This window comes from Eumetopias jubatus, unplaced genomic scaffold (assembly GCF_037043125.1).
Source record: "Eumetopias jubatus isolate StellerSeaLion01/CBP00866 unplaced genomic scaffold, mEumJub1_p1.0 scaffold_1, whole genome shotgun sequence".
NCBI lineage: Eukaryota > Metazoa > Chordata > Mammalia > Carnivora > Otariidae > Eumetopias > Eumetopias jubatus.
The window spans coordinates 144,782,309-144,800,466 of record NW_028274807.1 but is presented as its reverse complement, the minus strand read 5'-3'; the positions used below and the strand labels follow the sequence as shown (position 1 = coordinate 144,800,466).

At 43.5% G+C, this 18,158-nt stretch overlaps 1 protein-coding gene across 2 annotated transcripts in view; it reads right to left on the bottom strand.

The window, feature by feature from the left end:
* The window catches only part of GPD1L (glycerol-3-phosphate dehydrogenase 1 like), a 57,708-nt gene that overhangs the window by 25,809 nt on the left and 13,741 nt on the right, over positions 1-18,158 (bottom strand). For both annotated transcript variants that reach the window (XM_028107080.2, XM_028107081.2), the window contains exons 3-4: positions 8,063-8,203; positions 5,951-6,089 (exon numbers count right to left, since the gene is read on the bottom strand). In XM_028107080.2, coding sequence (XP_027962881.1) covers positions 5,951-6,089; positions 8,063-8,203 — 280 coding nt within the window. The remainder of the gene's footprint in view (positions 1-5,950; positions 6,090-8,062; positions 8,204-18,158) is intronic.

Genomic DNA, 18,158 nt, shown 5'->3' with positions numbered 1-18,158 from the left:
ATATATGGCCTTTATTATGTTGAGGCATGTTCCCTCTAAACCTGCTGTGTGAGGGTTTTTATCATGAATAGATGCTGTGCTTTGTTGAATGCTTTTTTTGGCATCTATTGAAATGATCATATGGTTCTTATCCTTTGTCTTATTAATATGATTACACTGATTGATTTGCAAATAATGAACCAACTCTGCAACCCAATAAATCTCAACTTGATTGTGGTGAATAATTTGTTTAATGTACTGTTGAATTTGGTTTGCTAGTATTTTGTTGAGAATTTTTGCATCCATGTTCATCAGGGATATTGGCCTGTAGTTCTCTTTTTTAGTGGTATCTTTGTTTGGTTTTGGTATTAGGGTAATACTGGCCTCACAGAATGAACCTGGAAGTTTTCCTTCCTCTTCTATTTTTTTTTTGAATAGGTTAAGAAGAATATGCATCAACTCTTCTTTAAATGTTTGGTAGAATTCACCTGTGAAGCCATCTGGTCCTAGACATTTATTTGTTGTGAGTTTTTTTTACTTGTTTCAATTTCTTTGCTGGTTATTGGTCTGTCCCAAGTTTTCTCCTTATTCCTGTTTCAGTTTTGATAGTTTGTTTCTAGGAATTTATCCATTTCTTCCAGGTTGTTGGCATATAGTTTTTCATAATATTCTCTTCTAATTGTTTGTTATTTCTGTGTTGTTGTGGTTGTTATTTCTCCTCTCTCATTTGTGATTTTATTTGTGTCATTTCTCTTTTTTTCTTTATAAGTCTGGCTAGAGGTTTATCAATTTCATTTTTTTTTTTCAAAGAGCCAGCTTCTGGTTTCATTGATCTGTTCTATTTTTTTCTTTTTCTTTTTTTTTAGTTTCTACATCATTTATTTTTGCTGTAATCTTTATTATTTCCTTCCTTCTGCTGGTTTTAGGTTTTGTTGGTTGTTCTTTTTCTAGATCATTTAGGTCTAAGTTTATATTGTTTATTTGAGATTTTTCTTGCTTCTTGAGCTGGGCCTGTATTGCTATTTACTTCCCTCTTAGGACCGCTTTTGCTGAATCCCAAAGGTTTTGGACTATTTTGTTTTCATTTTCATTTGTATCATCTTTTTATTTCTTCGATTTCCTGGTGGACCCATTCATTATTTAGTAGCATGTTATTTAACCTCCATGTATTTGTGGTCTTTCCATATTTTTTCTTGTGGTTGAGTTCTAGTTTCATAGTGTTGTGGTCAGAAAAGGTACATAGTATGACTTAAAATCCTCTTCTATTTGTTGAGGCCTGCTTTGTGGGCTAATATGTGATCTATTCTAGAGAATGCTCCATGTGTACTTGAAAGGAATGTGTATTTTGATGTCTTAGGATGGGATGTTCTGAATATATCTGTTAAATTCATCTGTTCCAGTGTGTCATTCAACACCATTGTTTCCCTGTTGATTTTGTTTAGATGATCTGTCCACTGATGTAAGTGGGGGTGTTAAAGTCCCCTACTATTACTGTATTATTATTATTTCCTTTGATTGTTATTAACTGTTTTTATGTATTTGGGTGCTCCTATGTTGGGTGCATAATTACAATTGCTATATCTTCTTGTTGGATTGTCCCCTTTAAGATTGTAGTGTCCTTCTTTGTCTCTTGTTACAATCTTTGTTTTTTAAAGTCTATTTTGTCTGATATAAGTATTGCTACTCCAGCTTTCTTTTGACATCCATTTGCAGGATACATGATTCTCCACCCCCTCACTTTCAATCTGCAGGTGTCTTTAAGTCTAAAATGAGTCTTTTGTAGGCAGCATATAGATGGGTCTTTTTGTTTTTAATCCATTCTGATACCTTATGACTTTTGATTGGAGCATTTAGTCCATTTACATTCAAAGTAATAACAGATATGTATTTATTGCTATTTTATTACTTGTTTTGTGGTTGTTTCTGAAGATTTTCTCTGATCCTTTACTGTCTTTCTCTCTTTCATGTTTTGCTGATTTTCCTCAGTGATATGTCTGGATTTCTTTCTCTTTATTCTTTGCATATTTATTAGTGGTTTTTGATATATGGTTACCAACAGGTTTGTATATAGCCTCTTCTGCATATAGCAGTCTATATTATGTTGATAGTTGTTTAAATTTGAACATATTCTTTTCTCCTCTTCTCCCTATGTTTTAGGTATATGTTACTATATTTTATATCCTTTTTTTTCTTGAGTTCTTTGATTTTTTACAGAAATATTCATTTTTCCTGCTTTTGTGTTTCCTCCCTTTATACTGTCACTTTCGGTCTCTCTTTTCCACTCAAAGGGTCCCCTTTAATATTTCTTGCAAGGCTGGTTTAGTGGTCACAAACTCCTTTAGTTTTAGTTTTGTTTGTCTGGGAAACTGTTTATCTCTCCTTCTAGTCTGAGTGGCAGCCTTGCTGGCTAGAGTATTCTTGGCTGCAGATTTTTCCCATTCAGCACTTTGAATATATCATGCCACTCCCTTCTGGCCTGCCAAATTTCTGTTGAAAATTTTCTGTTAGCCTTATGGGTTTTCCCTTGTAAGTTACTGACTTCTTTTATCTTGCCGCTTTTAAGATTTTTTTATAACTTTATTTTGCAAATTTAATCACAATATGTTTTGGTGTGGATTTGCTTTTGTTGATTTTTTTAAAAAGATTATTTGTTTGAGAGAGAGAGAGGACAGTGAGCGAGCAGGGGGAGGGGCAGAGGGAGAAGGAGAGAGAGAATCTCAAGCAGACTCTGCACTGAGTGCAGAGCCAGATGCACGGCTCGATCTCATGACACTGAGGTCATAGCCTGAGCCAAAACCAAGAGTCAGACACTTAACTGACTGCCCCCCAGGCACCTCTGCTTTTGTTGATTTTGATGGGGGTTCTCAGTGCCTTCTGGATTTGGATATCTGTTTCCTTCCCCCAGATTAGGGAAATTTTTAGCCATTATTTCTTCAAATAAAATTTCTGCCCCCTTTTCTCTCTCTTCTTCTTCTGAGACTCCTATAATACGAATGTTACTATATTTAATGGAGTCGCTGAGTTCTCTAAGTCTATTCTCCTTTTGCATAATTCTTTTCTCTCTCTTTTGTTCAGCTCGAATACTTTCCATTTCCAGGTCACTAATTCGTTCCTCTGTTTCTTCCATCCTGCTGCTGCTCATTCCATCAGGCATGTTTCCCATTTCATTTATTGAGCCCTTTATCTCTGCTATGTTATTCCTTATCACTGCATTAAGCATTTCATTCATGTCTTCCACTTTTCTCAAGTTCAGTGAGAATCCTTATGATCACTGCTTTAAATTCTCTATCAGGCAATTTACTTGTACTATTTTGCTTAGATCTCTGGCCGTGGCCTTGTCCTCTTCTTTCATTTCATTTTTCTGTCTCCTCAGTTTGTCTGCCTCTCTCTGTCTGTGTGTGTGAAGAAAGTCAGCTGTGTCTTCTCTCTTGCATGCAGTGACTTTATGCAGAGGAGTCCCTGCAGTGCGTATCTCCTGTTCACCAGAACCTGGCACTCCAGGAGAGCATCCTGTGTGTGTTGCTCATGTCCTGCTGTCATGTCTAAGTCACTTTTCCTTTCAGTGCAGTTGTCGGCACTGATTCTCTGCCTTTGTGGGCTGCGCTTGCTCTCTCTGGTGTTAGTGGGACCCAGTCAGGCCAGCTCTGAGGGGACATACCCACTGGGGAACTTGGGAGTGGGGTGGTGGTGTTAGCAAAATTTGTGTTGCGTCTCTAGTCCTATGCCGGATCCCCCGAAGTGCCACTGTGGCTGGGAGCTGCCCACAGGGGTGGCTGGGGGCGTGAGGCTGGGCAAAGCATGTGATGATGGTTGGGTGTAGTTGGGCCCAGTGTGTAATGGTGGCTGGGGGCACATGGCATGATGTGTGATGGTAGCTGGGGGCATGCAGCTGAGCATGATGTGGTGGCTGGGGGCTACGCGAGGAGACAGCTGTGCACCCGGTGGCTGGGCAGGGCACACACTTTAATTTGCACTGAGCCCTGGGGCAGAGGCTCCAAGTATCTGTGCAGCCCTGCCTTTCACCTGTGGCTCTGTGTTTATGCTGGGGGTGGAAGCAAAAAATGGCACCTGTCAGAGCCCTCATTTTCAGAGAAGTCCCCCAACATGCTCCAAAATCAGTATGATCAGATCTGTCTCCTGTTTGCCCCCAGCATTGTGTAAACTGCTATTTTTACGTTGCCTCTCTGCTCAGGCTGCTGTCTCTTTAAGGGTAGCAACCCAGCTATCACTCACCCTCCAGGCTCGCCCAGTGCTGAGTCAGCTGACCTCCAAAGTTCCAGATTCAATTCTCACTTGTTTTTACAAACTCATGGAATTCAGCCCCTCTGGTTCTTAAAGCCAGATGTTATGGGGATTAGTGTTTCCATGTGAGCTCCCTGATATGACGGCTCATTTTCTCTGCCCTCTTCACGCACACAGCTCCCTCCCTCCTGTGGGCAGCCTCCCTCCACCTTTCTGACCTTCCTAATCTGTCAGATGCAGCTTCTTCTATTTCGCTGTGAAGTTTGTTCTGCCCATCTTTGGATCCCTCTCAAGTTTATTGACTTGGATGTGGATGGTATCTGGTTGTACATGTGGGACGGGATGAGCTCAGGGTCCTCCTGCTCCACCATCTTCCCAAGCTCGAGAAATCACAATCTTAATTCTAATTTCACACTTTCTCATACTGTTTGAATTTTCTTCCCTGTGTCTCTATATATCATTTTTATAAATATCAACCTGGGTTGACTACAGTCCATTTTGTTTTCTTCATTATATTATTTGTGATACCTCTGTTCTCCACAGATAGTATTTCTCAAAACAAAACAAAAAAAGTTTTAAGTGCCCAGATATATGGGATTGTTGCTGGAATACTATCCAGCTATGAAGATTAATGTTGACAGACTTTGAAAGTTGTTACATATTAAGTAAATAAAGCAATTATAAAACAGTACGTAACTTATATAAACGTAAATAGTTTGCACACACAGAAAAAAATGGAAATGAAATGTAAGAAATGGTTTTCTTCTGATCATCCCTATTTTCCACAGTATCTATGCAATTAAAAGTGAAAGAGAAATAAGCAAAAGAAGTAAAAATGTCCTAACTTGCAGGCGTGTATGAAAGGAGCTACCTTTTCCCACGCATTCTATCTTCCTGAAAAGAGCCTGACTTCTCTTAGAGCTTCCTTTTACAAAGCTGCAAGGAGAAATCATGCACATTGTTGCTATGTTTGACAAGGGAAGTAAGTTCTGGAGTGGTAAATAAACTCAAACTTTTGCAAAGCATGTGCAAATATAGCAATATTACTTTTCTATCAGTATTTTAATACGGTACATGAGCACATGAGAATTTTTAAAAGCAGCAGAAATCTTCACAATACCAATGTTGTGTAAGAAGGAGTAGAAAGAGCTTTCTAATTTAGGAAACAAGATGGACAAGTTCATGCCTGAGTTCTAAATTGGCTATGTGACCTTGGGGCAGGTAACTTATTCATTGAGTTTTGGATTATTCACCTGAAAACAGGGGTCATTCCCACCAATTTTTATCATTCCAATTTTTAGTATATGTGCTGCCAAAGCAAGCACGTTCCTACCAATTTTTAGATAGCACTGGAATCCAATGAGGATCCAGATACTGCCATTTGTGAGTAAAAAGAAAAAAAAAATCTGGGTTTTCTAAGGCCAGGGCAGCCCCTCCATGGATGTCATCGCCTGCTTCTCAGTATAAGCCACTTTGCATTTTTTGTGTTTAACCTTGATAATTCATTATCAGCTCATGGGAGGTCCAAACGGTCTCCTTGCCTTTACTTTGATTTTGGAGGCTGTTGAAACGCTTTAGTCCCACAGGATGACCTCCTTACATTAAATCCCCACCCCACTGAATATCTACCTGAGGAAGGGTCCACTACAGAAGATACCAGAAATGGCAAATGTACTTTTAAAACACTGAATGTCTGGGCTCCCAAGGCTCCCCACCCAGCCAACCTCACCGATGGTGGTCTCACAAAACTTCTCTGCAGCCACTTCACTGGCAATGTTGGCTCCCATGAGCACGCTGACGTCAATGCCCATCTTCTCCCGGATGATGTCGGAAATGAGCTTCAACCCCTCAGGACCCTCATCTATGCCCTGTAAGGATGTCAACAGTTAGGGGAAATCAAACCGCCAAGTGAAAGAGGCATGCCACAGTCGCTTTGTTACTTGAAAAAGAGCTCTTACAAGAGTAACATACATACCATGTCTTCACTGTTGAAAGTGTTAACAATAAAACGGAAGAGACTGAAGTCCACCCAGAACATGACCTATACCACTGAAGCCCCGTATGTCCCTCCCCAAGTCCATCCTCCTTCTCACTACTGGTCCGCACCCCAACCAGGGTGAACCACTATCCTGTAGGCTGTACGCACCGCTCCCTTCTGTTCTTGACCATTTTGCCACATAAAGCTATCCCTAAACAAGATGTTATGCCATTATGCCTGCTTTTGAAAGCCTGTCAGTGAAATTGTACCATTCACTCATGAGGTACTGTTTGGTGCTACCCTATCATTTTATTTTTTATTATGTTATGATAATCCCCATACATTACATCATTAGTTTTTGATGTAGTGTTCCATGATTCATTGTTTGCGTGTAACACCCAGTGCTCCATTCAGTACGTGCCCTCTTTAATAGCCATCACCAGGCTAACCCATCCCCCACTCCCCTCCCCTCTAGGACCCTCAGTTTGTTTTTCAGAGTCCATCGTCTCTCATGGTTCGTCTCCCCTTCTGATTTCCCCCCCCTTATTCTTCCCCTCCTATCTTTTTTTTTTTTTAACATATAATGTATTATTTGTTTCAGAAGTACAGATCTGTGATTCAACAGTCTTGCACACTTCACAGCGCTCACCGTAGCACATACCCTCCCCAGTGTCTATCACCCAGCCGCCCCATCCCTCCCACCCCCCACCATACCCTATCATTTTAGAGACTCACCCATGTGGCTGCATGAATGTTCTGGTGTGTTTCTATTTACCACTGTGTTGTATTCAAAAATGAAAGGCTACTATTCATTTATCCATTGTACTTATAACTGACAAGTAAGTTGTTCAAGTTTGCTTTCATCAACATTCATCTATGAACCACTCGAGAGAACAAAGTCTCTCGAGGGGGTTCTTAACCCTTTTTATGATGTGGTCCTCACACAGGGCAGTCTGGTGAAGTTTTATGGACTCATTCTCAGAATTTCATACGCATAAAGCAAAATGCATGAGATTACCCAGGAAGCTGATTACATTGAAACAGTTATCAAAATGTTTTAAAAAAACCACACAAATTTATGACAAAGTAAAATACGTGCTGTTTTATTAATGCAATTAAAAAAAGATGATTTGACAGGTTTAACAATTACCATAATTTCAAGGTCGTGATCAGCATAAATGATAACCTTCAGATAACTTGGAGCCATTACAAAGTGGCATGAAAATACCTGGTATTTCTATTGATAACAGGGCCACAGGTCCTGCTATCCCTACTGTTATGGCAAGTCTGGCCTGTGGCTGGCATTCATACATGAGAGCAATGCTCATTTCAGTTAGAAGTTAAAATAAATAAAAATGTAATTTTTCTCCCCACATTTAGGTCCAGAAACCTCCTGAATTCTGTCTAGGGACCTGTGGGGGTGGTTTGTGGACTTCTGGTTAAAAACTCCCTTTAGGGAGTATACCCAGGAGTGGAAACTAACAAGGATGCAATTCCCAGCAACACAAACCACCGGTGATTTCCAGAACGCAGGCTGAGACCCATGTCCTGGACGGTTCTTTCTGACAGCAAGGCTCATCAGGAGGAGCCCATCCTCACATCACGGCCACTGCTCAAAGCCGCTGTGATAGAATGCAGTCCTTGCCTGAAGTGGGGCTCAGCTGAGCTCCTGAGCTCCTGTGATGTGTGTTACTGTGATTACCTTCCAGCCATCTTTAAAAAAAAACAGAAAACAAAAAAACTGCCATAACCTCCCTTTCCGCTCCTATTTCTAACAGATGGAAGTGAGAGGAAATAAATCTCCCCCATAACTGACGTCCAGCGCAGTGATGCTTTTTCTGCCTGGGGTCACCGGCCAGTTACCTTGATGAGGGTGATTCCCAGCGCTTCCTTGGGCACTCTCCCGGTGATCTCATCGCAGATTCTGTTAATGAACTGGTGGGGAATGACAAACACCAGCAGGTCTGCATCCTGCACGGCCTCGCTGAGGTTTGGGACAGCAACCTGCAATGACAGGAGGAGGAAACACTTACGCCTACACCAAAATATGCCTTTCCCCATGATTTCATTCACTGACAATTTATCAGACGCCTACTGTGTGCAGAGTACTGTGCAGACAGACAGGAAAGGCAAATGTGCTGTGGGCTCGGCCTTCCCCTTCAGGGCACATCCAAAGCTAGCAGAATCCTGCCTCTGTTGCTTACTAGCTGGACAAGTGACTTAGCTTCTCTATGCCTCAGTTTCCCTACCTGAAAAAAGGAGTCCTAATACTGTGCAGGTTGTTCTCTGCTGCTCTCCCAATCTCTCAATCCATTTTCTGCCCTTCTTTGCCTTGCTGTGTTCCCCAAGGAGCTGCTTTCTGTGGACCATTTTCCCTGGGGCCCTTGCTCTCTGCCTTCCAGTTGGACTCAGCCAAAGTGGGATGCTATTAGGAGACCCAAGGTGGGAGGAGAGACAGGTCAGGTATGTGTCAGCCTCCTGGGGCCATTCTGGCCCAGGCTCACAGGGATGCTGGCTTGGCTTCATTCTACAGTTCTACCTCCTGACAGGCAGTCTCTTTTCTATGTCTCAAAGCTCTAGTCAGGCTGGTTTGGTGACACTAGTCTGTCCCCTTGCCCTTTCAGGCATGGTTATGATTTCCTGCCGTTGCTAAACTCTGGGTACTCCAGGAAGCCCTTTTGGTTCTCTCTACTCTGCCCACACCTCTGTAAATAGTCCCATGCTGAACTCTCCTGGGTAAAGCACTTGAAGAGCACTTTCGTGAAGAGAAAGTAATATAGATCACGTTTCACACCTGGTATGCACTCAGTACATGTCAGCTCTTATGGTGATTTCTTTCCTTCAGATCAATATGAAGATGGGTTTTAGAATTTAACATGGGCAGGGGCGCCTGGGTGGCTCAGTCATTAAGTGTCTGTCTTTAGCTCAGGTCATGATGCCAGGGTCCTGGGATCAAGCCCCGCTTCGGGTTCCCTGCTCAGTGGGGAGTCTGCTTCTCCCACTCCCTCTCCCTCTGCTTGTGTTCCCTCACTCACTGTGTCTCTGTCAACTAAATAAACAAAATCTTAAAAAAAAAAAAAAGAATTTAACATGGGCAGAGAAACACAAACACACACACACACACACACACACACACTCTCTCTCTCTCTCTCTCTCTCTCTCAGAGGAAGAGGTGAGGGCAACTAGTGAGGACATGGGGGCACGTGGTCTCTCGCAGACTGCTTACTGTTGCTCAGTGTCCATTCTCCCCTTCCTCCTCAGCATGAGAAGCCCCCGGTTTGGTGCTAGTCTCATAAATGCCCAGAAGGAAGGCTATGTTCCTCAGCCTCCCTCGCAGCTAGGTGCCCCATGTGATTCAGTTCTGACCCGTGGGGCGTCCACAGAAGTGCTATGTGTGACTTCTGGGAAATACCCTTGGAGGCCTCTCCTCCTCCTTTTGCCAGAGGGAATGTGAAGAGATGGCTGGAGTTCAGACAGTCCTCTTGGACTATGAGGAAGAAACCAAATGCTGAGATGGCGGAACAGTGGGATAAAGAGAGTCCCTGACACTGTTAACGCATCATTAATACCATAAGTGTCTTTTACAGGAGAGAAGAAAATAGGTCACTGCTGTGATAGGTTTTCCGTCATATATACCTGAACCGAACTCTAACTGAGATAGCTCCCTTTAAGCATTTGCGGTTCCCAAAACGAAGGGACTAGAGGAAGATTCTTCTCTGAGGAAGGGCTACTATATGCCACAGGAACATCATTCGGGACGGCTAAGCCTCCTGCGAAAGCTAGTTTGGGCACTGTGGTGGCAACTGCCAATTCCTCACCAAAATTCCTTCTCACCTTCTTCCATAAGCACAGAGTGGAAGCCAGTCACTAGTCGCCTCGCTAGGGACCACATTTCCCGGCAGCCCCTGCAGTTACACAGGCCGTGGACCAAGTTCTCATCAACAGAGTGTGAGAGGGAGCAGTGCATACCACTTATGGACCAGAACCCCTAAAACAGCAGGCTGCTTCCTCCACACTTTCTTTCCCCACTTTCTGTTGTTGAAACCCAAGGCAACCCAGACCTAAGAGATGGCACAGGACATGAGGAAGAAAGATGGGACCAAGCATAACAGTGTGAAGCAAAGCCGCTAGACCACTATGATGTGAGAGGGAAATAAATCCTTTTGTTCTCTGAGTCATATGATTATTATGCCTCTTCTTTTATCTTAGCCTATTCTCTTAACTAATACATGTGCTAAGAGTTACTCCTTCCCTCAAAAATCCCCCAAGGAAATCTATCTGGAATTATTTCATCCCCTTATCCCTTTGGTTGGTATGGAAGACTTCTGTGGTTTCCCACCCAGCCTGGATTCTCCTTCTTTCTGGCCAAAGTGCCCCTAAATTTCCTTCTAAAAGCTACTGCGTCCCCATTTTAACTCTGCCATTTAGGTGCAGTTGGCCGCCCCCCTGCTCCACAGATGGGTCTTTTTGTCCAAGCCAGTGGGCACATAAAACAATGAGAGCCAAGAAGATGTTTGCTGGGGCTTCTTTGTGACAGTTGCTTCCTCACGCTTCTCCAGTAGCAATTGGGTCTTTCCTTGAACAGTGTGGGATGATGGTGTGAGGTCTGGAACAGCTGCAACCATTTTACAAATGTGAGGGGGAGAACCCAGTCCTGCCAAGGGCTCCCTCGTGAATGAAGCCAACTTTGTGGAAGGCAGAGCAGAGAAACTGAGGAAAACACAGGGCCTTGTGAACCTCATTTAAGCCATTGGTTCAGGCTATGCCTGAAACCAGCCCTACCTGGATTTTTAGTCCTATGAAACAAATCATCCCCTATCTTAGCGTAAGTTGGTTTGAATGGCAGCACAGTCATTCCCCATACAGCAGATCATAACCCAAACTTTACTGGCACTTCTCCTCTTATTCACACTCCCCAGAGCAGGGGAGAAGCTGTTTTCCTCTTCAGAGGGGCTTGTCTGGATTAGTAATCCAGGCTGAATAGCCACAGGTGGCAAGGATGCATCACCCAAAATCTACCTGCCTATTAGTTCCCTCAAATTTGGAGATTCTACCTCCTCCAAAAGAGCAATTTCTTATTCTATTCCATTAGCCTCCTGATGCCAATCCCCAGCTGCTCTGTCCTTTACTGGCAAAGCTTTCTGCTCTTATGTGTTTGCCTGTGGTCCCACCCAATCCCCTCCCTGTAAAAACTCTGACCTCTTACTCGACCATGGGTAACTTACTAGCATTACTTAGGAGGAGATTTCTGCTCTGTACACTCTCATGCAGAGCCTGACAGCCTGAATTTTAGATAATATCTTTTTTCTTCTCTAGACCTCGTTTCTCCTCTTCCCCATCCATCCCACACACACGTACGTGCACACACACACACACACATGCACGCATGCATGCACACACGCGTGCACCCACATTTCTGCCCCTTTCAAGGCATTTCCAACATGGTGAAATGGAAAAGACACCAGAACCAAAGAGAAACTATGGAAAAAATGTACGTTTGAGTCCCATATCTGCAAATCATCCACTGTGTGACCTTGGATAAGTGACATATCCTCACTGACCTCACTCACCCCATGACAAAGGGGTATAAAAATCACTTTGCCTACCTAGCCACTTCACAGGGCACTTCCAGATTAAGTAGTATAAATGAGAGCGCTTCAAAATGATACGAAACAAATGAAAGAGATTACGCATCAGAAAAATCTACCTGCTTCCTACAAATTCTTACCTTTTAAGGAGTCTGCCCATCCCTGTGTCCCATTTTAAAAAACATGCAAGGAAGCTGCCAACTGGTCTGGATTTCTTCCTGTCCCTTCCATTTCCTTCTTCAGTAAATTAAAGAAGAGCCTGTAATTGGTTGGGAACATGATGGCTCTCCAGGACAATATGACTGGGGGCTCACTGTACATACAGATGTCCTTCCACCCTCCTTGGTGGAGCACTTAGGGTTTAACCCACAGAAGCAATGTGTAACATGAGCTGCATTTCGATGGCGTGCATGGCCCATTCACAGAACATTATTCCTCTTACACGGGACCAAACGAGCTCTCCTCAACTAACCCAGTAACCGGAATACCCTATTTCAGAATAAAACCTTTAGCTAAGTCTTTGCCTATCTTTTACCCTGAACAAAATCAAGATACTGCTTTAGAAATGCTGACCTATTTCACATGCTTCCTGTCAAAATCCTTCTGAGGGTGTCCACCATGAAAGAACCTGAAATACACTGGGAAAGACAAGTCAGAACAAAAGGGCTTGCCTTTCATAGGCAAGGAGGATAAATAGTCAAGTCAGAACCAAGGCACCATGGTTGGCCCACTTGATATTCAGACTTCCAGGAATCCGGGGCTCTTGGTCCACGTTTTTATATATATATACACACACATATAAATTCATTTATTAAAACAAAGCTGATAAATGTATGTGGAGAAGCCTAAAGGTTCTTTTGCATCCCCCTGGCTTAGTTATCACTGGACAGTATATGGACACGTTGGCCTAGCTCTAGCACCAGTTAGCTAACTGGACACCCAAAGGCAACTCACCTACATTCTCAAGGGAATGAGCATTTAGATTAAACACAACAGCATATGAGGAACACACAAAGCAAAGTAGAGGTTCAAAAATATTATGGTGCCCTCCTGTTCTTCTAATCTCAATTTCGGCCAAAAGCATAGGTGAATTTACGTCCTTGCTCTATATTCAGAAAAATGATCCTCAGATACAGACAGACAACCTTATCTGACGAGTCTTATGTAAATATGCCACCAGTGAGGCTGCTTCGAGAGAAACACAGATATCTGTTAACCGCCTGGACTCCTCAAGATTACACCAGTAATATAGACTGATGAGGTAGACCAGTGGTGCCCAAAGTGTGGTTCCTGAAGCAACCGCAACACCATCACCTGGGAACTTGTTAAAAATGCAAATGTATGGGCCTCATCTGAGACCCAGTGAATCAGAAACCCTCGGGTGGACCCGGCAATCCCTGTTAAAAGCTCTCCAAGCGATTCTGAGGAGCATTTAAATTCGAGAAGCAGCAGTGACAAAGACTCCTCTAACAAAAACCAGAAAGCTAAACCCAGGGAGGCTTCTACTGACCTGATATTCTAATTTTGAGAAGGCTTGCAGCCAAAATTAATAGTTATTATCGCAACTCTATTACCCAAAAGTAAGGGGCCTTTTTTTTTTTTAACTGTCTCGGCCTAACCTTGCATCACATAGGATGCCACTTAAAGCACTGAAACAAAACTCTTCACCCTGCTTTGTTCTTCCTCACCACATCCACTGGCCCTGGCACTCCTTCAGACCCCAAAAAATCCAGTCACTATTCTAGGTGCGGAGGAAACATCAGCCAATGCAGGCCTATGCAAGAAACAACCAAAGAGTTAGTAAGGAAAGAAAATATATAAATTTGATTTCAAACTTAGAAGCTTTCATGCTTCAAAGGATAGCATCAATTAAGTGAAAACTTGGAAGAAAAGGAGAAAATACTTCTGAACTATATATCAGAAAATGGACTTGTATCTAATTTATATTAAGAATGCTAGGGGCACCTGGCTGGCTCAGTAGGAATAGCATGTGACTCTTGATCTCGGGGTCGTGAGTTCGAGCCCTACATTGGGTGTAGAGATTACTTAAAAATAAAATCTTTAAAAAAAGAAAAAAAGAATTCTCACTACTCATTAATAAAAAGACAACCCAATTTTTTAAATGGACAAAGATTGTGAATACACATTTCTCCGAGGGAGATATACAAGTGTCCAATGAGCACATGGAAAGACGCTCACCATTGTTAGACTTTAGGCAAGTGAAAATCAAAATCACAATAAAATATCACCTTATACCCACCAGGATGGGTAGGATCAAAAAAGTAGATAATGACGAAGGTGTTTGTAAGGATGTGGAGCATCTGGAACCCCCACACACGGCTGGTGGGAGTGTACAACGGTGCAGTGACTTTGGAAAACAGCCCGGCAGTTCCTCAAAGAGTTCAATGTTACCATATGATCCAGCAAATGCACTCCTAGGTACCCACTCAAAAGAACTGAAAACACGTTCACACAAAACACTGTATACAAGTGTTCATCGCCATATTATGCACAAGAGCTGAAAAGTGCAAACCACCCAAATGTCCATCAACAGACAAGTGGATAAATAACAATATGGTACATCCATAAAATAGAACCTTACTCAGCCATAAAAAGGAATGGAGTACTGACACATGCTACAACACAGATAAACCTTGAAACACGATGCTAAATCAAAGAAGCCAGTCACAGAAAACTATATATTGTATGGTGCCATTTATATGAAATGTGTGGAACAGGCAAGTCTATAGAGACAGAAAGATTAGCAGTTGCTTAGGGCTGGGGCAGGGGACAGGAGGAAATAGGAAGTGACTCCTACATGGTGTGGGGTTTCTTTTTGGGGTGATGAAAATATTTTAAAATCGATGGTGGTAATGTTTGCACAACTCTGAATATACTCAAAACCACTGACTTGTACACTTGAATGGGTGAATTGTGTGATCTGTGAATCGGACCTCAGTCAAGTTGTTCTAAAAAAGAGTTAGTAAAGGCTTAGAAAGCAAGATGAGAAGCAATGACAACGGTATTTCACAGAAGATGCTGTGATCGTACATCCTGGCGCCATGCTGAGGCTGGTTACACCTGCAGTGAGAAGGCAAAGGAGCTCTCTACCTGGCTGAGACCCTAGACAGACAGCTATAAAACAGACCAATGATTTACATCCAACAGTGGCAAGAAATGGGAAGCGTTCTTTCCACTCAGGTTTCAGAGAAAACTGCAAACCCAGATCATCCCAGCTTTTAGCCAACAGGTGATGACATGGTGATATCACTGTTACAAGAGGTTGGGGGTGGGGGGTCACCTGACAGATGGGCATGAAGGAGGTCAGTGGGAAACAGCGTGGGGGCCCCGAGCAAGACTCTCAGTCTCACATCAGCATACCAACTGACAGACATCACAAATCGCAATCCTATGTGGATGGAAATGCAACATGCCTCTCATGACGATTAAGGGTCTTATCTAACACTAGTTGATTTTTTAAAGGACCAAATGAGATAGCTGAAAAACTGAAATAAAAATATAAAACTAAAAAAAAAAAAAAATCCCCAGCTCTTAAAAAAAATACTTCACAGGAAACTAAATATATATATGGATCACCTCATCTACTCCTCAAAACACGCCTAAGGGTAATAAAGCACTAGGAAAAGCTGTCCCTCTGACCATGCTCACTCAGTGAGCACCAAGCCCTGACTCCCAGGGAGTCCCTCCACCACTACACTTCACCATCGGCTTTATTATGCAACATTTTCTGAGTGCAGTTCAAAATTATACAAAATATACAGAAAAAAAAAAACACCAGTGTACCTTCCACCAGCTTAAGAAATAAAACTTTTCTAGCACCCCAGGTATCCTCCGCCAAGCACAGGTAAGCATGTGGAACAACGTGAACCCTCAGACGTGCTGGGGAAGTATAGACTGGTACAGGCGCTCTGGAAACGAGTGGTGTGACATGGTGACATTACGGCTGTGCGTTCCCAGTGACCCTGCTATTCTGCCCCCTGGGAACACAGTCCATGACAACAAACAGCTGGAAACCACGCAAAGGTCCATTCCAGAGAATGGATACGTTCACTTTCATGAACCTACAAGGCTTCAGACATCAACAGGGTCCTGGGAGTGGACAGTTCCTCCTTTCTCTCCTCCCTCTGTCCACACCCGGGGACATGGGGCAGGTGGTGGAATCAGTGTGGGCACTGGGCTCTGAGTGGCAATGGCTGTTGGCTCTTCTGTCAATTCTTTCCCTGCCTCCTTCCCTCCTGGCTCCCCTGCTCCCGGCACAAGCTTCAGCTTCATAGAACCAGCTGGCAGGTTCCCCTCTCCCGCCCCCCTCCTCCATGCCTTGGGTACTGCGCCAGGAACCACGGAAGACCAAAAAACCAGAAAGTCAGGTTCACACACTCGAGGCAAGTGGGGCTGAACACATAGGTACATAAGGGACTGGCACAAAGCAGAGTGGAAGGAACATATTTAACAAAGCATTGAGTTCAAGAAGAATGAGAAGTGAAACGCACAAATTTCCTACTCCAAGCAGGGGTCAGAGATGACTTCAGAAGCCTCCCACTGCAGTGGGAATAGCCGCTCCCTTTGTTCTTCCCCTCGGATATTTGGACAACTTAACTTCTAAGCTCAGAACCATAGGGATCCTTTCTCTCCCCACCAACAATGCCAAGAATGACTGCAGAAATGCTGCCTGACCCCCAGTACAGTGACACAGAGGGGAAAGTGATCATTTGTCCAGAAGACAATGGATTCAACAGGATGAGTCCACCAGGAATCAAATTCAAACCCCAGCCTCTAGCTATGGGACCCGGGGCAAGTTCATTGACTTCTCTGGGCCTTGGTATCCTTCCCTACAAAATCAGAATCATCCTCGTAATAGGAAAACTAGTAGTATCAACCTAAGAGGGTTATTGAGAGCATTACACGAGACAAGATATATGAGCTACTTAGCACAGTGCTTGACACTAATGAACACTATAACCAAAAGCCAAACAGCAATCTCCAGCGAGCAAGGTCTTTGCAAATCCGGACTTCCTGCATTTATCAGTTTACAAATCCGTCTCCCCTGCTGGACTCCTTGAAGGAAGCAACATCATTTTACCCCTCTTCCTGTCTCCAGCACCCAACACTGTGCTTTGCATGCACTGTACATGCTCATAAAGGCCTATGAGTGAATATATGCAGAGATGAATATTTCATGAACAAAGAAGATGAGTTTGTCCGGTTAACCAGGGAACCAGACCACAATGGTCCGGTCTTCAAACAGACTATTACAGAAAGCCACCAAGGGGTGAATCTGGCAACAGAAGTTCAAATTCCACTCACATAAGCAGCACGGTACACTCTTTTTATTCTTCTTGCTCATTTCTCCCCCCCCCCCCACCTCCCGCAAGTCACTGGAATGAGGCCAAGCAATTACCTGTATTTTTCCCTCTCAGACCTAATAAGCTTAAATTTTAAACTGTCAGTCTTACAATCTTCTATTTTCTCCAGTCTCCTTCTGTAATTTAGGCCTTGACCCCGATTTTAATTACAGACCAGTACATTAGCTGTCCTCGTGTGTAGAAACGGAGTATCAGGACTGGGGGTCACAAGCAGCCGAAGGCAAGGCTGTGAGTTCCAGCTTTGATGGGACCAGCACCTTGAATGCCAAGAAAGTAGCCTGTTGTGGGCTGAATTGTGTGCTGTGCCCCCACCCCAAATTCACAAGTTGATATCCCTTTTTTTTTTAAGATTTTATTTATTTATTTGACAGAGACGCAACGAGAGAGGGAACACAAGCAGGGGGAGTGGCAGAGGGAGAAGCAGGCTTCCCGCTGAGCAGGGAGCCCGATGTGGGGCTCGATCCCAGGACCCTGGGATCATGACCTGAGCCGAATGCAGACGCTTAACCGACTGAGCCACCCAGGCGTCCCATAAGTTGATATCCTAACCCTAGTACCTTGGAATAAGACTGTATTTGGAAACAGGGTCTTTACAGAGGTAATTACATTAAAATGAGGAAATTAGGGTGGGCCCTAATTCAACATGACTCATATCCTTATGAGAGATCAGGGCACCTGCATGGCTCAGTCAGTTAAGCATCTGCATTCAGCTCAGGTCATGATTTCGGGGTCCTAGGATCAAGCCCCGCATGCAGCTCCCTGCTCAGCGGGGAGCCTGCTTCTCCCTCTCCCTCTGCCCCTCCCCTCCAGCTCCTACGTGCGCGCTCTCTCTCAAAAGAATAAATCTACAGCAAAAAAAAAAAAAAAAGACGACGACTAGATTAGGACACGGACACACAGAACGAAGACGGTATGAAGACACAGGAAGACGACCATCTACAAGTCAAAGAGAGAGCCTCAGAAACCAAACTTGCCAACACCCTTATC